Source organism: Phyllobates terribilis, unplaced genomic scaffold (assembly GCF_046119375.1).
Source record: "Phyllobates terribilis strain yellow unplaced genomic scaffold, ASM4611937v1 Scaffold_4__5_contigs__length_816908805, whole genome shotgun sequence".
Classification (NCBI taxonomy): Eukaryota; Metazoa; Chordata; class Amphibia; order Anura; family Dendrobatidae; genus Phyllobates; species Phyllobates terribilis.
In genome coordinates this window covers 483,145,604-483,172,089 of record NW_027362764.1, presented here as the reverse complement: position 1 = coordinate 483,172,089, position 26,486 = coordinate 483,145,604, and the positions used below count along the sequence as shown (strand labels likewise).

General features: G+C 41.0%; 1 protein-coding gene across 1 annotated transcript in view; it reads right to left on the bottom strand.

The window, feature by feature from the left end:
• The window catches only part of LOC141265547 (uncharacterized), a 160,663-nt gene that overhangs the window by 18,619 nt on the left and 115,558 nt on the right, over positions 1-26,486 (bottom strand). The window contains exons 23-25 of the mRNA XM_073678741.1: positions 25,388-25,423; positions 22,767-22,811; positions 22,644-22,676 (exon numbers count right to left, since the gene is read on the bottom strand). Of these exons, the coding sequence (XP_073534842.1) occupies positions 22,644-22,676; positions 22,767-22,811; positions 25,388-25,423 (114 nt within the window). The remainder of the gene's footprint in view (positions 1-22,643; positions 22,677-22,766; positions 22,812-25,387; positions 25,424-26,486) is intronic.

Sequence of the window (26,486 nt, the reverse complement as noted above, 5' to 3'; positions counted from 1 at the left end):
CTTCGACAAACTTTTTTGCACAAGTCTCTTTGGGTATTAATTTCTTGAAATGCATCTCTTATGTAATTTTTCAAATCACTGACACTTTTTGGTTTTCGACTATAAACTTTGTGAGGAATGAAAAGTGGAATCTGATTGGTTGCTAAGGGCAGCTGAGCCAGTTTCACTTTACACCACGTTTGATAAATCTCCCCCTTCATAACTTTATTACACTTTCTGTCCACCTACTTTTGGACCACCCAGTATATATATAATATCCATCCAGCATATATTCAGTGGTGATAGCAGGAGTGAGGCAGGCAGTGTATGTGGCAGACTGCAGTGCATATAGTGCAAGAGGGTCCATAGCACGTTCCTGCTGCTGCTGTTCTTACAGATGTTTGTAGACATAGCCCCAGGTATCAGGGCCAGGGGAAATTTTTTTTTTATCTTAATCCTGGTTATTTACTTAAAAACCAAGGCAGGCAGGGTATGTGACAGACTGCAGTGCATGATACAGCACAAGAGGGTCCATTGCATGTTAAACTTCTGACTGATCCTGCTGTGACAAATATTTGTAGACATAGCCCCAGGTATCAGGGGCCAGGGTAAATTTTTTTTTTTATCTTCATCCTGGTTATTTGCTTAAAAAGCAATCCAGAATACAACATTTTTCTGCTCCATTTGCTTGTTAGCACTTCAGAATACAGCCAGATCTTTTCCATATTACAGCGATAAAAATCCAGAAATTTGAACTGAACGTGGAAAATATTGGCCTCCTATTCCATTTTGTTGCAGTGTGTCGGTCAAACTAGTCACACTAGGTCTCTGGGAAGAATAGTATTAGTAAACTACAGGCCTGCTATTTAAAACCGTGGTTCTCTGTCAGACGTATCACATATAACAGTGTTCCAAAATCAGCCATTTCTGGCTTCCATTTCCATTTCGTTGCAGTGTGTCAGTCAAGGTATTCACACTAGGTCTCTGTGAAGAATAGTATTAGTAAACTACAGGCCTGCTATTTAAAACCGTGGTTCTCTTTCAGACGTTTCACATATAACTGCGTTCCAAAATCAGCCATTTCTAGTGAACATGGAAAATATTGTCCTCCATTTAAAATGGGCAAGGTGAGTGGCAAGGGACGGGGAAGTGGACGTGATGGTGCATGCAGATGCCAAGGACGTGGCCGTGGGCAACCTGAAATTGTGCCACAACAAACATGCACATCTTGTTGCTTGACCTTCCTATCCCAATTACTAGGGGACCGCAGCACACCACTATTGAACCCAGAGCAGTGTCAAAAGGTTGTTGGTTGGATAGCAGATTATGCTTCCAGTCACTTTGCAACCACCACCACCACCCTGTCTTTGACACGGTCAAGTCTCAGTAGCCGTGAGTCTGGACTGCATATTCCTCACCTTAATCCTCCTTCCTCCCACCATGCTGAATGTCCGGAGACAACTGATCCCACACTTGAACACTCAGAAGAGCTGTTCACTTTTCCATTTGTAAATTCGGGCCTCTCGCCTAGCCAGCTTCAAGCGAGTCAATAGGAGAATTCGTGTAGCAATGCCCAAATATTTGAGCAGTCACACTAAGGCAACGGTGGGAAAGTGCAATTACTGTCGCAAGAGGTGGATGATGATGATGAGACACAATTGCCAGAAAGTCAGGAGGAGGACCAGGGTGCGGAAGTGGAAGGGGGAGATGCAGAGTGAGGACAGCAGCACACAGGGGGAGGGAGGCGTAGCACCATAACAGGCAGGAAGAATCAGTGTGGTGGCCGCAGACACAAGGGGGGAAAGCGTTCCTCGTAACGCTAACACGACGGAAGTTGCCAGTACAACTGTTAGGTCTTCCGAGTCTGGTTGTTTTTTAAAGACTCTGCAGATAAGCCCAAAAAGTCCATTTGCACCACCTGCCAGGCCAGCATCAGCATCACTTTGCAACCACCACCAACACGATCAGGCACATGGCAGCAAAGCACCCGACTAAGTGAGCCGAACCCCAGGGTCCAGAAACAGTGTCTACGGGTGACACCACTGCTTCTTCCGCTGTTGTGCATGCATGCTAATCCCCTGTCCATGGAACATGCGCAGATGCCTCCCGCCCTGCATGTGTCGTTGCAAACTCTCAACTAGCACCATTAGCAAGCACGTCCACGTCCTTGTCCCAGTGCAGCGTTCAGTTGTCCCTACCCCAGTCTTGGAATGCAAGCGCAAATACGCAGCCAACGCCCCACAGGTCACACTAATAAATTCACACATTTCGTGAATGCTTGTGCTTGAAATGTTTCCTTTTAGGCTCTTGGAGACAGAAGCTTTCCACAACCTGATGGCGACGGCTGTCCCTCGGTACTCAGTCCCCAGCCACCACTATTTCTCCCGGTCTGCCGTCCCCGCATTACACGAGCATGTGTCCCACAACATTAGCCGTGCCCTCAACAATGCAGTTACTGGGAAAGTCCACCTAACCACGGACACGTGGACAAGTGCTTGTGGGCAAGGACAGTACATCTTGCTGATGGCACACTGGGTTAATATAGTGGAAGCCGAGACCCAGTCGGACCTTGGGAAGGAACATGTCCTCCGGATGCCGAGGATTGCGAGCCCTGGGTCAATCAGGGTTTCCCCTAGATTCTACAGCTCCTGCACCTCCTCCTCCTCCTATTCAGCCTCCATCTCCGAAATGACCACATCAGTCTAAAGCAGGAAGCACGGCAGCACTGCCTCGGCCAAGTGGCAACAGGCTGTGCTGAAGCTAATATGCTTAGGTGAAAAGCCGCACAACGCTGAAGAATTGTGGACAACTCTGAAAGAGCAAGCAGATCTGTGGCTGACACCGCTAACCCTACAGCCAGGCATCGTCGTGTGTGACAATAGCCGGAACCTGGTGGCGGCTCTGAAGCGAGGCGAGCTCACACATTCCATGCCTGGCCCATGTGATTAACCTTGTGGTACAGAGGTTTTTCAAAACCTACCCGGATCTGCCGGATCTGCTTGTCAAAGTACGCCGTCTGTGTGCCCATTTTAGAAAGTCAGCTACTGCTTCCGTTGCTCTTGCTGTGCTTCTGCAGCGTTTTTTTCAGACCAAGCAGAGGGAAAAAATTATGGAATCACTCATCTCTGAGGAAAAAATTATGGAATCACCCTGTAAATTTTAATTTCCAAAACTAACACCTGCATCAAACTAGATCTGCTCATTAGTCTGCATCTAAAAAGGAGTGATCACACCTTGGAGAGCTGTTGCACCAAGTGGACTGACATGAATCATGGCTCCAACTAGAGAGATGTCAATTGAAACAAAGGAGAGGATTATCAAACTCTTAAAAGAAGGTAAATCATCATGCAATGTTGCAAAAGATGTTGGTTGTTCACAGTCAGCTGTGTCTAAAATCTGGACCAAATACAAACAACATGGGAAGGTTGTTAAAGGCAAACATACTGGTAGACCAAGGAAGTCATCAAAACGTCAAGACCGGAAACTTAAAGCAATATGTCTCCCAAACAGGAAATGCACAACAAAACAAATGAGGAATGAATGGGAGGAAACTGGAGTCAATGTCTGTGACTGAACTGTAAGAAACTGCCTAAAGGAAATGGGATTTACATATAGAAAAGCTAAACATAAGCCATCATTAACACCTAAGCAGAAAAAAACAAGGTTACAATGGGCTAAGGAAAAGCAATCGTGGACTGTGGATGACTGGATGAAAGTCATATTCAGTGATGAATTGCGAATCTGCATTGGGCAAGGTGATGATGCTGGAACTTTTGTTTGGTGCCGTTCCAATGAGATTTATAAAGATGACTGCATGAACAGAACGTGCAAATTTCCACAGTCATTGATGATATGGGGCTGCATGTCAGGTAAAGGCACTGGGGAGATGGCTGTCATTACATCTTCAATAAATGCCCAAGTTTACATTGATATTTTGGACAGTTTTCTTATCCCATCAATTGAAAGGATGTTTGGGGATGATGACATCATTTTCAAGATGATAATGCATCCCGACATAGATCAAAAACTGTGAAAACATTCCTTGAAAAAAGACACACAAGGTCAATGTCATGGCCTGCAAATAGTCCGGATCTCAATCCAATTGAAAATCTTTGGTGGAAGTTGAATAAAATGGTCCATGACAAGGCTCCAACCTGCAAAGCTGATCTGGCAACAGCAATCGGAGCCATTTTCTGTTTGATTTGGAGGTATGCTAGCCTTTTGCTGTAAAATGTCAGGGAAATTGTACTGTGGGGTTAATCTGCAGATTAATAGCATTGAGAGTTCTGCTGGCAGGAGGAAATTAACTTTATTCCTCCTGACAGCCTCGGGCTTTCAGTCAAAGGGGTGTGGCTTCAGTCACCACTCCGTGCATAGTGAGCTGTGTAGAGGAGTCCATATGACTGATAGCCAGCTCAGCAATATCATTAGCACTAATGCTGAGCTGGCTGTCAGTGAGTGCCAGGGCGTAGTTAGCCCTCCACTCACTATGCACGGAGCAGTGACCGAAGCTGCACCCTTATGACTGAAAGCTCTAGGCTGCCGGGAGGAGCAAAGTTAATTTCCCTTTCAGGCACTGGACAGCTTCGGAACGCTATTAACCTGCAGGTTAACCCCATATGAAAACATTCCTTGAAAGAAGACACATACGGTCAATATCATGGCCTGCAAATAGTCCGGATCTCAATCCAATTGAAAATCTTTGGTGGAAGTTGAAGAAAATGGTCCATGACAAGGTTCCAAACTGCAAAGCTGATCTAGCAACAGCAATCAGAGAAAGTTGGAGCCAGATTGATGAAGAGTACTGTTTGTCACTCATTAAGTCCATGCCTCAGAGACTGCAAGCTGTTATTAACGCCAGAGGTGGTGCAACAAAATACTAGTGATGTATTGGAGTGTTCTTTTGTGTGTTTGTTTTTCATGATTCCATAATTTTTTCCTCAGAATTGAGTGATTCCATAATTTTTTCCCTCGGCTTGGTCTGAAAAATATTACCCTTACTGAGTACCACATTTTTTATCTTGATTTATTTTAGTGCTTCTTAAAGCCCTAAAGTTGCCATTTGAAATGACTTTAGTTTTGTGCCATGTCTTTGATCTGCTTTTTTTCAACAACATTAAACAACTGAATGAACATCCTCCGAGCCCGGTGATTCCATAATTTTTGCCAGGGGTTGTAGTAATAAAGAACTCAGACAAGGATGGATCTGTTGTTGTCTTAGATCGAGGTCTCTATGAGACCGAAATTTTAAAAATGCTGCAAGATAGCAACACTTATCGCAGCTTAAACTGTGATCCAATACGAATCATCAAAGAAAAACTGTCTACAACAAGGGATGGATTCAGGTTTAATTGAGCAAAAACAGGCTGAATATTTCAATCCTGATTTTGCACTCACACCCCTGTTCCATGCTCTTCCTAAAACACACAAAGGCAGATTTCCACCTCCCTTCAGGCCAATCGTTTCAGGTGTGGGATCGCTCCGTGACTATAGCACCGAGCTACATTAAAGATAGTAAACATATTTTAAATATTATGGATGAGATGAAATGGAGAAGAGATTATATTTGGTTGACCTGTGATGTCAATTCTTTATACACCTGCATACCACATGATTTAGCAAATGCAGCGGTATTTGATCAACTTAAAAAATATTCTGAATATTCTGACAATCTGATTGAATATATCTTGCAAGTTATGAATTTTTTATTATCCCATAATTATTTTTCATTTATTGGTAAGCATTATATCCAATGCCAGGGATGTGCAATGGGTGCCAAATTTTCACCTTCTTTGGCCAATATTTATATTAATTGGTGGGAAGAGAAATTCATATATAGTAATTCAAATCCATTGATATCTAAGATTTATTGGTATGCAAGATATATATTGATGATGTCATCATAGTGTGGTGTGGTGATGAAATAGAAATGTGTAATTTCATAACTTATATTAATGATAATAATTGTAACATCTCTTTTTCCCACAATATGGATCGTGACAAAATTTCTTTCCTTGACATTAATTTACGAGGAGGTTATAAAAAGGAGATGGTGGTCTGCAGCCTGTATAGAAAGCCCACTGCTGGTAATACGCTGCTCTATGCTACCAGCAATCACCCGGGACACATTATTAATAATTTACCAGTGGGTGAGTACATTAACGCGAAAAGAAGTTGCACTTTAGATCATGATTATGGGGCTGAGTGCAATAAAATTGATACACGCTTTCTTAAAAGAGGCTATTCCCCACAAATATTATATAAGGCCAAACAGAAGGCTAATTCCAAAACCAGAAAAGAACATTTGTCACAAAAGCGAAAACCAGATATTGATTGTGAACAGAATGGTATAGTTTTTTCTACTAACTTTAGCTCTAATTATTACCAAGTTATTAATATCATTAAAAATAATCTTCCTATTTTACATACTGACAAAGTATTGAAAGAAATTTTGGAGACAGGTTGCCATTTCGTGGCTAAACGTGGTACCACCATTTCTAATATTGTATCTCCCAGTGATCATACCAATGCTGCAACACGTAGGACTAGCTGCTGGCTCTCCGTTAAAGGCTCATATAAATGCGGACACAGAGCATATGGTTTGTGTCCCTACATGGATAATACAAAAAAATGTCTTTCTACTAAAGATAATAATGAATTTTGTATTTATGTCTTTATGAATTGTAATAGCACGTTTGTTGTATATGTTATCACTTGTAGAAAATGTCTTGAACAGTATGTTGGGTGCACCACACGTGCTCTGAAGAAACGCATAGCTGAGCACATATATGATGCGCAAAACAATACTACTCGCAGCTTGTCAGGAGCGTCTAAACTTTTTATATATATGCATAAAGGCGATGTCAGCAGCTTGTCAGTAACTGCTATAGAGAGGGTTCTTGCCCCGAAAAGAGGTGGGGATAGAACACGCTTGTTAAAATTTAAGGAAGCGGCATGGATTTTAAAACTCAATAGCAAAATCCCCAATGGAATGAACATTCACTCTGATTTAATGTATATACACTGAGTTTGTATTATTTTGTATACATTATCATGCAAAGGTTTATAATTAACCCTATTTCCATGTTCTTTGCCCCTCCCATTTTTCTCCGCCCACTATTTCCTTTCTCTATTTAAGCAACCATGAGGTAACATGTGCTCATGCTTAGACTATGATAAAGAACAAGTTTCAGTTCGAAACGCGTCGTCGCACGCATGCATGCGGTTTAAGCAGTTTTTAACCTCTCATGTTTTTTTTTTAAAAGATTTTTCATTAAAGGTTTTTACAAAATTTTTTTTCTCATATTGGATGCTGGACTTTTTCTCTCCACGATTTGCTTCATTTCTTGTGGCCGATACAAGCTTTCAGCCCATGCATCGCTTTGGGATAACTACTTAATCATGAATGAGCTGGATACAATTGTATTTTTTTCATGTTTGCATAGGCGAACAGTATGGGAGACCCACTTCCTAATAATGGGAACATTGTTTTCAGGATTCCCTCCGACCTCTACGTCTCTTGCAAGGGTCATTAGAGTTCCTCCAAATTCTTGGCAGCCGTTGCATTCACTGCATAGGCAAACAGTATGGGCGACCCACTTCCTAATAATGGGAACATTTTTTTCAGTAGGCCCTCCGACCTACAAGTTTCTTGCAAGGGGCATTGGAGTGCCTCCAAATTTTTGCCAGCTGTTTCAGTCACTGCATACGCAAGAACAGTATGGGAGACGCACTCCTTTAATGGGAACATGTCGTTACTGTGGCCCAGCTCTATGTGTCTTTAAATTGTTATTGGGGTTTTTCCTAAATTTTTGAAGCCGTTGGACTCATTGCATACCCTATAACTGTATTTGACCCGCTCCTTTCTAATGGGAACATGTCGTTACTGTGGCCCAGCTCTATGTGTCTTTAAATTGGAATTGGGGCTTTTCCTAAATTTTGGCAGCCGTTGGACTCACTGCATACCCTATAACTGTGTAGCAGACCCTCTCCTTTCTAATGGGAACATGTTGTTAATGAGGCCCAGCTCTATGTGTTTTTAAATTGGTATTGGGGTTTTTTCCTAAATTTTGGCAGCCGTTGGACTCATTGCATACCCTATAACTGTATAGCAGACCCGCTCCTTTCTAATGGGAACATGTTGTTAATGAGGCCCAGCTCTATGTGTCTTTAAATTGGTATTTTGGGGTTTTTCCTAAATTTTGGCAGCCGTTGGACTCACTGCATACCCTATAATTGTATAGCAGACCCGCTCCTTTCTAATGGGAACATGTCATACTCGTTACTGTGGCCCAGCTCTATGTTCCTTAAATTGTTATTGGGGTTTTTCCTAAATTTTGGAAGCCGTTGGACTCACTGCATACCCTATAACTGTATAGCAGACCTGTTCCTTTCTAATGGGAACATGTTGTTAATGAGGCCCAGCTCTATGTGTCTTTAAATTGGTATTGGGGTTTTTCCTAAATTTTGGCAGCCGCTGGACTCACTGCATACCCTATAACTGTATAGTAGACCCGCTCCTTTCTAACGGGAACATGTCATTACTGAGGCCCAGCTCTATGTGTCTTTAAATTGTTATTGGGGTTTTTCATAAATTTTGGCAGCCACTAGACTCACTGCATACCATATAACTGTAGGAGGACACTTGTGGCAAACAATGAATATAATTTTATTTAAATACAAAATTCCAAGTTTATAAAAGACATATAAAAGTTACAATGGCAGGAGGTAAGGTGCAAAGTGCCTAAGGCTGGGGAGTACCCAGGGGGAGCGGGCAGTATAGAATAGTCAATTTGTATATATAGTCAATATAGATTTCGGTGAGTCATTATGGATATATATAACATAGAGCAGATAATATACAATGGGAATCACAATTGATAAAGTATGGCATACAGGGAGACCTTAACGTTATGCACTATCTATGTATAAGTGCCCTGATACTAAGAAAAGGGGGGTATTCGTAAGGCCAGTAATCCCTATAGCACGTAAATACATTGACTCACCACAAGCAGACAATATAGGAAGAGCCCACGACCCCAACAGGGAGTCCCCAGAGGTGCAACGGGTGAGAACGCGCCCCGACTCGCGTTTCGGCGTTCTTTTTCAAGAGGCGACTATATATACAAATTGACTATTCTATACTGCCCGCTCCCCCTCAGTACTCCCCAGCCTTAGGCACTTTGCACCTTACCCCCCTGCCATTGTAACTTTTATATGTCTTTTATAAACTTGGAATTTTGTATTTAAATAAAATTATATTCATTGTTTGCCACAGTACTCAAGTGTCCTCCTATCTTTATATGTATTCATTGGAGTAGGCAATACAGACTTGGTGCCTGACACTAGGTCTTGGTACCATGGTCTGTCCAGCATTTAAATTTTGGGCCTTTTTTCTTCTCATACCATATAACTGTATAGCAGACCCGCTCCGTTCTAATGGGAACACTTTTTTTACTGAGACCCTCCTCTATGTCTCTTCAAAGGGGTATTGGGGTGCATCCAAATTTTGGCAGCCTTTGCAGTCACTGCATGCGCAATAACAGTATAGAAGACCCTCTCTTTAATAATTGGAACAACAAAGCATAACCGACTGCTGGCCCTTTAAGAATAGTAAGGGCCGCCTGATGGCTCTATAAAAATAGTGTTTGTGACTTTCAGAGTCCCTCCTTCATAAATATAGCAGGATGTGTCTGATCATGTCTCACACACCACATGGCCAGATAAGGTTGTAAAATGTTAAAATTACATTTCCCTGTGAATGCATTTTTCACCGTTGAAAGAAATGCAAAAACCCATCTAAAACGCTACGTGTAAACATAGCCCAAGGTGAGGAGGAGCATTTTTGTTTTTGTATATTTATTTTGCCTTATATACAAGTCATTACCCTAGAAAGGATGTTCCTTTACATTTTTCCCAGGAAAATCCATTTTGGTTTTGTTTTTGTATGTTTTAATCTGAGTCCGTAAAAGTGGCATAATACCTCTGACAACATTGTTGACAGCAGTGACCTGGGAGTCAGAGATGCTTCCAGTGGTCTTCCCCATGCTGTTCCCATGTCATTTGAGCACTGTTTACATCGATTTGGGCAATTTTTAGGCCCTCTGAAGACCGCAGCGGGGGGGGGGGGGGGGGGCGGAAAAATGCTTGAGTTTCCAATAGCCTTACATTGGGCTCGTTGCTCGGACCAAGCACTCGAGCATTTCAATTTGCTCGATCCGAGCAATGAGCACCCGAGCATTTTAGTGCTCGCTCGTCACTATGAGGCATCTAACCTTGACCAGTTCTCTGTTGCATTGATTCTTTGTACTGTACATATGGATGATTTTTAGGATTTCAGACAGGGACGTTACCATAGTGAGTGCAGGGATTGAAGTCACACCCAGTATTCTGTAGCTTAGGGGTGCATAAATGATCCCCTCGGCTTATATGAAAAGTCCAATACTATTAAAGAGGTTGTCTCAAGTTCATAAATAGGTAAACTTGCAAAGTGCTTGTAAATACATGCTACTTTACAATGTACCCCTTATCAACAAATCTCACTGTTCTCAAGAATAGAGGAATTTTTTATTTTAAAACCTATTTAGTTCTTTGGGTTGTCAGTAGTGTAATGTTCAGACAGTGTTGTGGTTTCGATTGACTCAAGCCTAGAAGCATTTTTTAAAAATAACCAGGACTCAGAGCTGACTCCAAAATTTAGAAGCTGAAATACCCTATAGTTATTGCAAGCTGTACATGTCACTTGAGGGTTTGCCCTAAAGTAGTAAATATAAAGTAGTGGCGTAGTGTGGGTTGCCAATGCCCGGGTCAAAGCTAGAATTTTGCAGCCCTAACCTGTAAGTCCTTAGAAACATGAAAGATAGTTTTATTTTTTACTTTTTACTACATTTTTTTAATTTTTCGATATAACTATTTTAGAACCCTAGTCCTAAAACACTAACCCTAGTCCTAACCCTAGTTCTAATCCTAGTCTTAACCCCAACCCTAACCCTTGTCAGGGGTTAGAAAAACTATATTTAAACTAAAAGTTTACTAGGGAACTTTTTCCAAATTTAAGAAAATTCCTCTAGCAGGTCTCTATTTCTCCTTTCACAAAGTTACAAGTGAAAAGAAAGGCGAGGAGATATGGGAAAGAGAGACAACCTTTGGAGAGGAGATGTGGGAGAGAACACAGCAGCCTTTGTCATCTCAGTTGCTGCTTATGCAAAGTGCAGCAGTGGAGATTACTTTGTCATCGATTGTTGCACTCTGCATAGGCAGCAACTGAGATGACAAAGCTCATCATACTAAGAGCTTTGTTATCTCAGTTGCTTCATGTGCAGAGTATATCAGCTGATGACAAATGCATTTCAACTGCTACACTCTGCATAGGTACCTATGGTTCTGACCTAGCTGTCAAAGCAATCCCTTGCTACTTTGAACTTTTAGTAGGAGTGTGTGTTGAGATTTTGCACTCCAATATAATTTGGCACCAGGGCAACTCCACCTGTGGCCCCATCCCATTCTGCCCCACTGATAGAGAGCTCCTTCAGTAGTTACTCTACCTGCCAGTAAAAAATCTCATCCCTCTGATGGTAAGGGCTCATTCACACGGAGCAACAATGTCAGCAGATACAGTACAGACCAAAAGTTTGGACACACCTTCTCATTTAAAGATTTTTCTGTATTTTCATGACTATGAGAATTGTACATTCACTCTGAAGGCATCAAAACTATGAATTAACACATGTGGAATTATATACTTAACAAAAAAGTGTGAAACAACTGAAAATATGTCTTATATTCTAGGTTCTTCAAAGTAGCCACCTTTTGCTTTGATGACTGCTTTGCACACTCTTGGCATTCTCTTGATGAGCTTCAAGAGGTAGTCACCGGAAATGGTCTTCCAACAATCTTGAAGGAGTTCCCAGAGATGCTTAGCACTTGTTGGCCCTTTTGCCTTCACTCTGCGGCCCAGCTCACCCCAAACCATCTCGATTGGGTTCAGGTCTGGTGACTGTGGAGGCCAGGTCATCTGGCGTAGCCCCCCATCACTCTCCCTCTTGGTCAAATAGCCCTTACACAGCCTGGAGGTGTGTTTGGGGTCATTGTCCTGTTGAAAAATAAATGATGGTCCAACTAAACGCAAACCGGATGGAATAGCATGCCGCTGCAAGATGCTGTGGTAGCCATGCTGGTTCAGTATGCCTTCAATTTTGAATAAATCCCCAACAGTGTCACCAGCAAAGCACCCCCACACCATCACACCTCCTCCTCCATGCTTCACGGTGGGAACCAGGCATGTAGAGTCCATCCGTTCACCTTTTCTGCGTCACACAAAGACACGGTGGTTGGAACCAAAGATCTCAAATTTGGACTCATCAGACCAAAGCACAGATTTCCACTGGTCTAATGTCCATTCCTTGTGTTCTTTAGCCCAAACAAGTCTCTTCTGCTTGTTACCTGTCCTTAGCAGTGGTTTCCTAGCAGCTATTTTACCATGAAGGCCTGCTGCACAAAGTCTCCTCTTAACAGTTGTTGAAGAGATGTGTCTGCTGCTAGAACTCTGTGTGGCATTGACCTGGTCTCTAATCTGAGCTGCTGTTACCCTGCGATTTCTGAGGTTGGTGACTCGGATAAACTTATCCTCAGAAGCAGAGGTGACTCTTGGTCTTCCTTTCCTGGGGCGGTCCTCATGTGAGCCAGTTTCTTTGTAGCGCTTGATGGTTTTTGCAACTGCACTTGGGGAAACTTTCAAAGTTTGCCCAATTTTTCGCACTGACTGACCTTCATTTCTTAAAGTAATGATGGCCACTCGTTTTTCTTTACTTAGAATTTGTATTATGGCAAGAAAAAAGCAGCTAACAGTCTATTCAGTAGGACTATCAGCTGTGTATCCACCAGACTTCTGCACAACACAACTGATGGTCCCAACCCCATTTATAAGGCAAGAAATCCCACTTATTAAACCTGACAGGGCACACCTGTGAAGGGAAAACCATTTCCGGTGACTACCTCTTGAAGCTCATCAAGAGAATGCCAAGAGTGTGCAAAGCAGTCATCAAAGTAAAAGGTGGCTACTTTGAAGAACCTAGAATATAAGACATATTTTCAGTTGTTTCACACTTTTTTGTTAAGTATATAATTCCACACGTGTTAATTCATAGTTTTGATGCCTTCAGTGTGAATGTACAATTTTCAAAGTCATGAAAATACAGAAAAATCTTTAAATGAGAAGGTGTGTCCAAACTTTTGGTCTGTACTGTAGATGCACTATTACTGTACTACACCAGTACTATGTGTAAATACATCTGGTTATTGCCACATTTTCCACTAATATAAGATTTTGCTGTAGTCTGGTTCTCTGTCACACCATTATCCTCCCCTTCCTTGTAACTACACAATAACAATTTGTTGTGCACTATCCTATTTTCCCAGTTATTGCAGTATTCCTCTCCACTTCCAATTGTGCCTATACTAGAATAATCTGTGAATGTGTTGAGTGTGATATCAATTATGTAACAGAGGGCATGAACGTAGCTGAGTACTGCCATGCCTGCTCAGTGCCGAAACACCATCCACATGATTGGAGTGGATTGTCACAGCTCAATTGTAACTTAATTGTTAGGCTTCTAGTCTTAGTGTGTGCTGCAACAAGTAGGTTTTGCCCAAAAGACTCACAGGACCCTAGTCCAGCTGTCAGGTCAGTAGTTCATGGCTGCCGGACCAGACAACTGTGAACCTCCTCTTACCTGTCAGAATTACTAGCACCTCTTGTGTTAAGTGGGCATGGATGATGTCATGCTGGGCCTATTAACCCCTTTACCCCTGAAGGCTGTTTGCATGTTAATGACCAGGCCAATTTTACAATTCTGACCAGTGTCACTTTATGAGGTAATAACTCTGGAACGCTTCAACGAATTCCACTGATTCTGATATTGTTTTTTCGTGACATACTGTATTGTACTTCATGATAGTGGTAAAATTTATTTTATATAACTGGTGTTTATTTGTGAAAAAATTGGAAATTTGGCAAAAATTTTGCAATTTTCAAACTTTGAATTTTCATGCCCTTAAATCAGAGAGATAAAATAGTTAACAAATAACATTTCCCACATGTCTATTTTACATCAGCACAATTTTGGAACCAAATTTTTGTTTGTTGTTAAGAAGTTATAAGGGTTAAAAGTTGACCAGCGATTTCTAATTTTTCCAGCTAAATTTACCAAACCATTCTTGTAGGGATCACATCACATTTGAAGTGACTTTCAGAGGCCTTTATGACAGAAAATACCCAAAGTGACATCATTCTAAAAACTGCAGCCCTCAAGGTGCTCAAAACCACATTCAAGAAGTTTATTAACCCTTCAGGTGCTTCACAGGAATTTTTTTTCACAAAAATGTTACTTTAGACACAATTTTTTTTTGCAAGGGTAACAGGAAAAAATGGACCCTAAAATTTGCTGTGCAATTTCTCCTGAGCACGTCAATACCCCATATGTGGGGGAAAATCACTGTTTAGGCGCATGGCAGGGCTCTGAAGGCAAGGCGCGCCATTTGACTTTTTTAATGTAAAATTTGCTTGAATTAGCGGAATTCATGTCGCATTTGTGGAAACCTTCACAAGTGACACCATTTTGGAAACTATACCCCTTAGGGAACTTATATAGATGTGTTGTGAGCACTTTGAACCCCCAAGTGTTTCACAGAAGTTTATATCGTGGAGCCGTGAAAATAAAAAAAATCCCATTTTTTTCCACAAAAATGTTTTTAGCCCAAAATTTTTTATTTTCAAAGGGTAACAAAATTTGTCGTGCAATTTCTCCTGAGCACGCAGATACCCCATATGTGGGGGAAAACTATTGTTTGGGCGCACAGCAGGGCTCAGAAAGGAACGAGTGACATTTTGGAACGCAGACTTTGCTGGAATGTTCTGCAGGTGTGCCTAAACAGTGGAAAACCCCCACAAGTGACGCCATTTTGGAAACTAACCCCTCGAGGAATTTATTTAAATGTTTGGTGTGCACCTTGACCCCAGCGATGCTTCACAGAATTTTACAACGTGGATCTGTAAAAATGAAAAATATATATTTTTCCCACAAAAAATGTTGTTTTAGCCCCCAATATTTTCATTTTCACAAGGATAGCAGGAGAAAATGGACCCAAAAATTTGTTGTGCAATATCTCCTGAGTACGCCGATACCCCATATGCGGTTGAAAACTTCTTTTGAGGCACAGTGCAAAGCTCAGAAGGGAAGAAGCGCTATATTGGAGTTCATATTTTGCTGGGCTGGTTTGACGATGCCATGTCACATTGGCAGAGCCCCTAAGGTGCCAGAACAGCAGAACGTCCCATAAGAGACCCCATTCTACAAACTACATATCTCAATGAATTCATCTAGAGGTGCAGTGAGCATGTTGACACCACATGTGCCTCACAGAATTTTACACCATTGGGCGATGAAGAAAGAATAATTACATTTTTACCACCAAAGTTTTGTTTTAGCCCCAGATTTTACATTTTCACACTGGGAAATGGCTAAAAATGGCACCAAAATATGTCACACAATTTTTGCTGAACGTAGAAATATCCCATATGTGGCTGTACAGTACTGCTTAGCCACATGGCGAGACTCGGGAGGGACGGAGCGCTAGTATGCAGACTCCATATGCAGAGACCCTAAGTGCTAGAATAGCAGAATCCCCCCTCAAGTGACCCCATTTTGGAAATTATACCCCTTTGGGAATTTATCTACAGGTGTAGTGAGGATTTTAACTACATGGGTGTTTTCCAAAAACAAGTGTTGATGTTGCTGAGTGAAAATTGCAAACTACCATTGTAGTGACCAGTACGTTATGCCCAGCTCATGCTTCTAGAGACATGCACCCGTAAATTAGGCGGGCTCTCATCGCTATGGAAATGACAAACGCTAACTGCGGTTTAAGCACACTGTGGGGCTCAAAAGGGAAGTGGGCATTTGTATTTTGGAGCATAGAATTTACTGAATTTCTTTTGGGGGGAAAAGGGCCATTTCGCTTTCCCAGAGCCTTTGTGCTACTAGTAACGTGGAAGCCCCCTATATTTCCGTTAACAGATTATGGACCTGAGTGGGGGCTTGCTTTTTTTGTGGATTGAGTCGATGTTCCCATTTATCCTATGCTCTACGCTGAGTACTGATATCGGGATTTCCATTTAAATCTCCGAGTGACATAATTCAGATGAAACCGCCAAGGAATCCATTCACTATAATGAGGCAGCAGAGTTACTCTGGACTCCATGTGGCCTCTGGTTCGCAAAACTGTGGCCGATGGCACTTCTATGCACGCCTAATAGAAAGACGGAGAGGAATCACAGGTCAGACGGCGTCTACGGTGCCTTCATCTGCCTCATTACAGGGAATCGTCCCCCGGGGGTTCCGTCTGAATCACATATTTAAGAGATTTACACGGAAACCCCGGTGTAAGCTCTCAGCGCAGAGCGCAGGATAAATGTGAGCCGGGCCATACTGCGATCTTTGGGAGGCAGAATGAACAAATCAGCAGCAGGTGAAGAATTGGTTTTATTTATTTTTTTACGCTGTTCCTAGTGCGGTATAAGTGATTAGACGACTATATTCTTCATGTCGGTGCGATTACAGCGAAACCAGATCGGGTTTTATGGTTGGCTGCTGTCACACACCAAAAAATGCTTTTAATTCATTGCCATATTTTGAGAGCTATAATTTTTCCATATTTCTGCCGACAGAGTCGTATATGGGCTTGTTTTTTGTGGGACAAGTTGACATTTTTATTGGTACCATTTTCGGGCACGTGACATTTTTTCTATTTTGATTTTTGGAGGCAGAATAAACAAAAACCAACAATTCAGGAATTGTTTTCTGTGTGTGGTACAATTGATAAGGCAGCTTTATTCTTCGGGTCAGTTCGATTACAGCGATAGCACATTTATATCTTTTTTTATGTTTTGGCGCTTTTACAGAATGAAAACTATTTTATAGAAAACATAAGTTTTTTGCATTGCTATATTCTGAGAGCTATAACTTTTTTTTATATTTCTCCACTGATGGAGCTGCGTGGTGGCTTGTTTTTTGGGGCTGCCCTTTTTGGTGTTAACTCCGGCACTGAGCTCACACCTTTTCAGGCACATGACAGCTGATTTCATCAGCAGATATGTGCCTCTAATAGCCGCGGGTGAAATTGCGATCCACCATAATATGACGGTCCTTCCCTTCTGAGCTTTCCACTGTGCCTGAAAAGTATTTCCTGATTACATGTAGAGTATTGGCATACTCAGGAGAAATTGCACAACAAACCGTGAGGTACATTTTTTCCTATTATCCCTTATAAAAATTAAAAACTTGGGACTAAAACAACATTTTAGTTGTAAAAATGTAATTATTCTTTCTTCACCGCCCAATGGTTAAAAATACACCCAGCTCCCATGTATAAAATACTAAGTTTCCTATATAGGGAGACAACACATCTCCCCAAGGGAGAAAAATAGACTTAAATCGCCCTGATAAACAACTAGTCTGTTCCTGCCTAGCGCAGGGGTTGGCACCCTAAAATAGCGCAATTGGCGCCCCCACTCAGCGATGGCTGTCCCTATCTGTCCCTATTGTGCCCTACAGAGTGATCTAAGCACATAGGAAAGGTGACTGCCTAGTCTAATATTCTAGGTGAACATCTAGGTGATATCCGGAATAAACGTGACACCCCAGTTGCACGGCATATGAATGAGATCCATAAAGGCCATCTAAGTGAGATAACCTTCTGTATTGTAGAATTAATTAGGCCAAAAACTAGAGGAGGAGATCTGAATAAAGCAATTTTAAGAAAGGAATCCGAGTGGATTTTTAGGATGCAATCTTTGGCCCCAAAGGGCCTAAATGAGCACCAGTCCTATGCCTCCCTCCTGTGATTCTCCCTTGGGTCCCTCCTTATCCCTCTTTACATATATAACCCCCTTCGTTGCACTGGTCTGTCTCCTCTACCCTTGATAGTGTTTTTATTATGTATTCTCCTGTGTTCATGCCATGCTTCATTGCCATTGTATCCTTGGCCTGACGATTATGGGCACACGCAAGAACTGTCTAGTGGGAATTATTGTGTTGTTTGACACTTAAAAACTGATGGTCTCTGTGTGTTTATTATAACACCTATTTGGTGTCAGCTATATCTGTATCACACATAAAGCTCCCTCCCCTCCTTACTTGTTATGTCTCATCACTAATATTTGATAAAACTATTATTTATAGCCCATACATGTGGCTCTGCCTTGTTGATTAATGGAACTCGATCTGATGAAACGTGTGACTCTTATTTTATAGTTTTCAAATCATAATGTGGGGTAGAACTTTCTCATTGAAGTGTCCCCCTTAAGTCCTTCGTTGTGCTGAATGCATATTAAAGCTTGGTCTTTGTTTTTCATCAATTAGAGTCACTGCAACAAGTCTCATTATAATGCTATCACCACCCTGATAAAACTAGCGGGAGCGCACACGTCACTTCCGGTATCACGGCCGATGTGCTTTCCAGGTTGGAACGCACACGTCATTTCTGGCAACTTGGTGGGGGAAATAATGCCACCGGCGGGGATGCTATGAGACCTGCGCAGAACTAGGGGATCATCTTCCTCTAGTGATCGAACGCTTGACATGCACAGGGCTCTGATGGGACAGGGGAGCCTACATCTATTATGGGTCCTTTTTTCTGGAGGGGTGTTAGTAATTGGTCCACCTATTAACAAGGGGGGTATTTAATAGTGGATCTGGACATGGTTCCACAGCCAGCCATCCATCCTGCAACAGCCATCACCATGCAGCTCCATCTTCTTGTAACATAGAACCTTGACATCTACCTCCTGATGAACCAAACAATAATTGGGGAAACGGGTCGAGGTGCTATTCAAAGATGAAGATAAGTCTATCATTTCATATCTATCTTAATCCTAAATTATCAAATATGTGTTCTATGATGTCAATACTAATTTAGGAGCAATCTCTGTACAAGATTAAGCAGTCACCTTTCCTATGTGCTTAGATCACTCTGTAGGGCACAATAGGGACAGCCATCGCTGAGTGGGGGCGCCAATTACGCTATCTTAGGGTGCCAACCCCCGCGCTAGGCAGGAACATACTAGTTGTTTATCAGGGCGATTTAAGTCTATATTTCTCCCTTAGGGAGGTGTGTTGTCTCCCTATATAGGGAACTTAGTATTTTATACACGGGAACTGAGTGTATTTTTAATAATATGAAATAAAAAGATTGTTTTAGGGGATTTACATGTTCACGCTATAGAATTCTTCTGCTATATTATACATACAGTGGTGGCCAAAAGTATTGGCACCCCTGCAATTCTGTCAGATAATACTCAGTTTCTTCCTGAAAATGATTGCAATCACAAATTCTTTGGTATTATTATCTTCATTTAATTTGCTTGCAAGGAAAAAACACAAAAGAGAACGAAGCAAAAATCAAATCATTGATCATTTCACACAAAACTCCAAAAATGGGCACCCTCAGCCTAATACTTGGTTGCACAACCTTTAGCCAAAATAACTGCGAACAACCGCTTCCGGTAACAATCAATGAGTTTCTTACAATGCTCTGATGGAATTGTAGACCATTCTTCTTTGGCAAACTGCTCCAGGTCCCTGATATTTGAAGGGTGCCTTCTCCAAACTGCCATTTTGAGATCTCTCCACAGGTGTTCTATGGGATTCAGGTCTGGACTCATTGCTGGCCACCTTAGAAGTCTCCAGTGCTTTCTCTCAAACCATTTTATAGTGCTTTTGGAAGTGTGTTTTGGGTCATTGTCCTGCTGGAAGACCCATGACCTCTGAGGGAGACCCAGCTTTCTCACACTGGGCCCTACATTATGCTGCAAAATTTGTTGGTAGTCTTCAGACTTCATAATGCCATGCACACGGTCAAGCAGTCCAGTGCCAGAGGCAGCAAAGCAACCCCAAAACATCAGGGAACCTCCGCCATGTTTGACTGTAGGGACCGTGTTCTTTTCTTTGAATGCCTCTTTTTTTTCTCTGTACACTCTATGTTGATGCTTTTTCCCAAAAAGCTCTACTTTTGTCTCATCTGACCATAGAACATTCTTCCAAAACGTTTTAGGCTTTCTCAGGTAAGTTTTGGCAAACTCCAGCCTGGCTTTTTTATGTCTCGGGGTAAGAAGTGGGGTCTTCCTTGGTATTCTACCATACAGTCACTTTTCATTCAGACGCCGACGGATAGTATGGGTTGACACTGTTGTACCCTCGGACTGCAGGGCAGCTTGAACTTGTTTGGATGTTAGTCGAGGTTCTTTATCCACCATGCGCACAATCTTGCGTTGAAATCTCTCGTCAATTTTTCTTTTCCGTCCACATCTAGGGAGGTTAGCCACAGTGCCATCGGCTTTAAACTTCTTGAAGACACTGCGCACAGAAGACACAGGAACATTCAGGTCTTTGGAGATGGACTTGTAGCCTTGAGATTGCTCATGCTTCCTCACAATTTGGTTTTTCAAGTCCTCAGACAGTTCTTTGGTCTTCTTTCTTTTCTCCATGCTCAATGTGGTACACACAAGGACACAGGACAGAGTTTGAGTCAACTTTAATCCATGTTAACTGGCTGCAAGTGTGATTTAGTTATTGCCAACACCTGTTAGGTGCCACAGGTAAGTTACAGGTGCTGTTAATTACACGAATTAGAGAAGCATCACATAATTTTTCAAACAGTGCCAATACTTTTGTCCACCCCCTTTTTTAGGTTTGGTGTGGAATTATATCCAATTTGGCTTTAGGACAATTCTTTTTGTGTTTTTTCATTGAAGACAAATTAAATGAAGATAATAATACCAAAGAATTTGTGATTGCAATCATTTTCAGGAAGAAACTGAGTATTATCTGACAGAATTGCAGGGGTGCCAATACTTTTGGCCACCACTGTATGTTTACACCTCACCTCCCAATGGTATAACATTCTGTGAGGCACATGTAGTGTCAACATGCTCACTGCACCCCCAGATTAATTCATTGAGAGGTATAGTTTGTAAAATGACATCACTTATGGGGGGGTTTCTCCTGCTCTGGCACCTCAGGGGCTCTGCCAATGTGACAAGGCACCCTCAAACCATTCCAGCAAAATCTGAACTCCAATATGGCGTTTCTTACCCTCTGAGCTTTGCACTGTGCCTCAAAAGTAGTTTTTGACCACATATGGGGTATCAGTGTACTCAAGAGAAATTGTGTAACACATTGTATGGTCTGTTTTCTTCTGTTATCCCTTTTGAAAAGTGAAAACTTGGGACCAAAGCAACATTTTAGTGGAAAAATTGGTAATTTTCCATTGACTCCAAAGTTATATAATTCTGTGAATTGCATGAAGGTTAAAAATGCTTACTACACTCATATATGAACTCCTCAAGAAGTTTAGTTTCCAAAATATCACTTGTGAGTGTTTCTCCTGTTTTGGCATGTGAAGGGCTTTTCAAATGTGACATGGCATTTGCAATCTATTCCAGCCCAAATTGTGCTCCAGAATTCAATTGGCGCTATTTCCCTTCCGAGCCCAAACAGTAGTTTTCCACCACATATGTGTATCGGTGTACTCAATTGCACAACAGATTTTGTGGTCCATTTTCTCCTGTTACCCTTGTGAAATGCAAATTTTGGGGCTAAAGCAATATTTTTGTAGGAAAAAGTAAAATTTTCATTTTTTCCTTCCACATTGCTTTAATTCCAAGGAAGCCTCTAAAGGGTTAATAAACATCTTCAATGTGGTTTTGAGCACTTTGAGCGGTGTAATTTTTAAAATGATGTCGCTTTTGGGTATTTTCTGTCACACAAGGCCCTCAAAGTCACTTAAAATGGGGTGTGATCCTGCAAAAAATTGATTTTGTGAATTTTGTTGGAAAAATGAGAAATTGCTGATAAACTTTCAACCCTTCTAACTTCTTAATATAAAGAATATTATGTTTCAAAAATGATGCTGATGTGAAGTAAACATGTGGTAAATGTTATTTATTAACTATCTGCTATAACTATCTAGTTTAAGGGCATAAAAATTCAAAGTTTGAAAATTGCTAAATTTTCAATTTTTTTTTTCAAATTTTAAAATGGTCATACATTAACGCTAATTATTTTGACCAAAATTTACCATTAACATTAAGTACAGCATGTCACAAAAAACAATCTCAGAATCCCTGGGATACATTGAAGCATTCCAGAGTTATTACCACATAAAGTGACACTGGTCAGAATTGAAAAAATTGGCCTGATCAGGAAATGAAAACATGCTGGGGAGTGAAGTGGTTAATCACACAGCATATTGCTCACTTATGTCCATAGTAATGCTTTGAAATATTCCTTCCATTTTATCAGAACTATTGTCAGTATCCAAAATCTGAGATTCACAGTCTGAGTACAGACCCCGATGTCCAGACTAGTCCAGACCAGTCTGTGGCTCTCCTTGACCAATCTTAACAGCCAAATAGGCGTATGTGAGGCTGTTAAGTTTCCGTCAGGAGACCTGCAGTCGGTTCAGACATCATGGTCTGTTCTCAGATCAAGTAAAAGTTGGATGTTCGAAACCGGCCATAGATTGATGGTAAAATACATTATTCTTCTTAACCTAGAGATGAAAGAGTTGTAATGAAACTAATAGGTGTTTTTAGAAATTTCTTACAGTACCTCTCCTTTGGGTCCTTTGCCTCCTTCCTGACCCTAAATTGTATAACCAGATTGAAAAACAAATCATTATATGTATTTTTATATGTTCTGCATATAAAAGCAACAAACAAGCTTTGTGCTTACCTTTATTCCAGGAAGTCCAGGTTGACCACCTTCACCCTTCTCTCCCTGCAGCAAATGGAAAACAGTTGTAATTAAAAAGTCAACCAGAATATAAAATAATATAAATATAAAATGTCAGTGTGTAAACTGTTCTAAACCTTGATAGTTTATAAAGGTGTAGCAGCCCAACATAATAGTTTCCAGTATTATTGATATAATAGTGTTATTACTAGTATTATTAAGTAACACTAAGGAGGGAATGGCTGTAGCAAAATTTAAAAATATTTAGATTTGAGAGTCCTCAGTGGTTGATACCTTTTAATGGCTAACTGAAAAGATGATAACAAGTAGCAAGCTTTCGAGACCACTCAGGCCTCTTCATCAGGCATAGTATACCACAGAATCTGGAGTCACATATTTATACACAACAGGACACAGAAATAATGCAATAGATGAGACCGGTGACGTAAAGCAGAACTATTACTATGGGAGAGAGATAAACAGTTCTGGCTGTAAATATTGGAGCAGTTCATAGATAAGGAGTGTGAAAGTTTTATTGTCCTGTGACTGAGATATGGTCCAGGGTTGTGATGACACGACAGTTCTGAGGAGCACATTCCTTATTTGATGTAGAATGACATATATCCATGCGACATGTGCTCCTCAGAATTGTGGGGTCATCACAACCCTGGACCAGACCTCAGTCACAGGACAATAAAACTTTCACACTCCTTATCTATGAACTGCTCCAATATTTACAGCCAGAACTGTTTATCTCTCTCCCATAGTAATAGTTCTGCTTTACTTCACCTGTTTCATCTATTGCATTATTTCTGTGTCCTGCTGTCTATAAATACGTGACTCTTAAGATTTTGTGTTATACTATGCCTGGGTAGTCTTGAAAGCTTGCAACTTGTTACCATCTTTTCAGTTAGCCATTAAAAGGTATCAACTACTGAGGACTCGCAAATCTAAATATTTTCTATATACTGGCTAACACGGTACAAAAATATATATTTTCCTTGTAGGAAAATTTAAAGGAAGCCTCTCAGTAGTTTTGACACCCTCAAAATGCATCACTTTACAGTTGACAAGGTAACAAGTTTAAACATCCTCATTTTTCAAACTAATTGCTAGCATAAAAGAGAAAATTAAAATATAGTGACCCATGTGCTGTTTTCTATTTTGAGATCAAGTGTCTGTTGGGCATCCATTGACCAAGAAAGTGATCTGGGCTTTCATGATTCCTCCACTCAGTGTGCATTGGACACAGTGACTGACAGCTCAGTTTTCCAATCTAGTGCAGAGGAGTACTGATAAGTCTGTATTTTGATTGATAGCTTAGTCGTCCAATTTAAGAATGTGTGAGGTGCTGAGCTTACTTCAAGTGTTCCCTGGACCAAGTGATCACCCAGTTACTTAGCTGAGCTGTTGGTCCCAGATCTCTGACAGAAGTAGCTTTTGCTCAGTGGTTTACCTTGTATGCCTGTGTTCTGTTTGTTGACCTATTGCTGCCTGACCTTGGACCTCATTCTGGCAATCCACTTGCTTAGCCCCTTTGCTCTGATCCGCTATATTCTTGGCATTCTGACCTTTTACCGTGATCTGACTTTGCCTTTGTCTTCCCCCTTTAGTTTACTAGTTTACCTGGTACTCCGGTTTCCTCTCACTCCAAAGACCTACTGATAGGGACTTTAGATTGTGACAGTGATAGTGATGACAATGTCTGTAAATTGCTGTGAAATATGTCAGCACTATATAAGCAACCATAATAAAAATGGGTTTTATATGCACTGTGCACCTCTGGACCATCTATCTCTCAGGTATTTGTGACATGCGAGAAAAGGTGAAGACACGAGAAGCCACTGTCTTGGCTATCTCAACAACTCCCATGGATTTCTATGGGGAGGTTATCACTTCTATGTCGCTGTTATAGGTTGGTCAAGTGAGTGTCAGAGATAAGATGGGATCTGCTAACAAATTTTTTTTCTTGACAATTTATCAAAAAATCACTGACAGCCAGGATTGTTTAAGGACACACTGGAAAAACATAACAAATTATTTCAATTATAGAAAAAACACATCTACAGCTTAGAATACTGATATGAATACATCACCAGCATTTACTCTGACCTGTAGAATGACAATAATTACAAAAATAAGAACCAGCACAAGCTTCACAAGCTTCAAAAAGATTATGGACTCATCAAATTTTTTCTATTGAAAAAAACTCTTTTTTTATAGACTAGCCAGCAATTTTTAGACAGTTTTTGCTCTAACTGATTAACCCATTTGAGTTACAAAGTATTATCTAACCTTAGGGAAAAAAAAAACTGCAGCAGATGTAATAATATAACAAAATAAACACCACACACCACAATGGGAGCCATAGAGCCAGTAATATGGCATGTGTCTGCTGGGACACTGATTGGTTGCAGCAGTCACATGCTTTAAATAAAGATTGGGAGGACCACAAAGACTAGAGCTGCTCATGGGAAAGAACGTTTGAGTAATATTTATTTTGGTATTTCATCATATGTGCAGCTACTTTAAACATTTCTGGAACTAAATAAGCAATATCTGCCATTTTACGTGTGGAATGGCAGTAAGTGATTTAGTGTAGTATGTTAGAAATAAGTTACCTGATCCCCTTTCTCTCCGTCATCTCCAATGTCACCCTGTAACATAGTTTATTCAAGTTTTATTTTTTGCTACAGAAAAAAAAATTGTAAGCTGAATGCAAAAGAATACAAAAAACATGCATTTTTAAATTATTTATACAATTTTTCTTAATCTTCTATTTATTTTGACATCATGATTACATTTTTAACTGTATTTTTTTTTTTTTCTTTTTTCACCTTTGAAAAAATACAGTAGTTAAAAGGATAAGATACGTGTATATCACGGGGTGCCATGCTCACCTCCATGAATTTCTGCATCGCACTTCAATGGAATTGATTTCAGCACACACAGTATGGATTTTAATGCCCACGGGACATTCAGTATTCCATGCTAATTATTTCTAGAGTACGTGAATGGGACATAAAATACCCCATTCCGTATAATGCTGATATAATTCTAGCTAATCTTATCAGAAAATGCAACATGTGAACATAGCCTTATAATTAAAGGGAACCTGTCACCAGAAAAAAATGCTATTAATCTGCAGATTAACAGCATTATTAACCTGCCCGGCGCCCGCACTTAGCCTAATGCTGCAGGGAGAAAATTAACTTTATTGTCCCCAGCAGCATTTTGGTTTTAGTCACGGGATGGCGCTGGCGGGGGCCCAGTCAGCGCTCTGAGTATAGAGAGCAGTGGCTCTAACCACACCCCTGACACTGGCTCTGCCACAGCTTGTCTAGAGCTGGCGCTGATAATTTGTATTCTAGAAAGTGTAGTATTCACGTATTCTGCCACAATATGGGAAACTTTTCCAATTTATCTATGCTCAGCCAATATGTAACAAAATGTTAACTTTTTATTAGCAACCGATAAAAATATAGATGAAGCTATAAAGGGAACCTGTCATCTAATTATTGTTTCCCAAACTGCGGGCAGCATGAATCAAATCCTTGCCGCATGACTGCAGCCAAGTGTATAATTCTCAGAAATGCTCTGGTGTGAAGATCCAGCCGGGAACCATAGCAAGAGATGAGAATAGTCTGGCACATGAACAGTCCGGCACCGAACCCCAGCGGGCTCCTCCCAACTCTACCCCATGTGATTGCCAAATCTCTC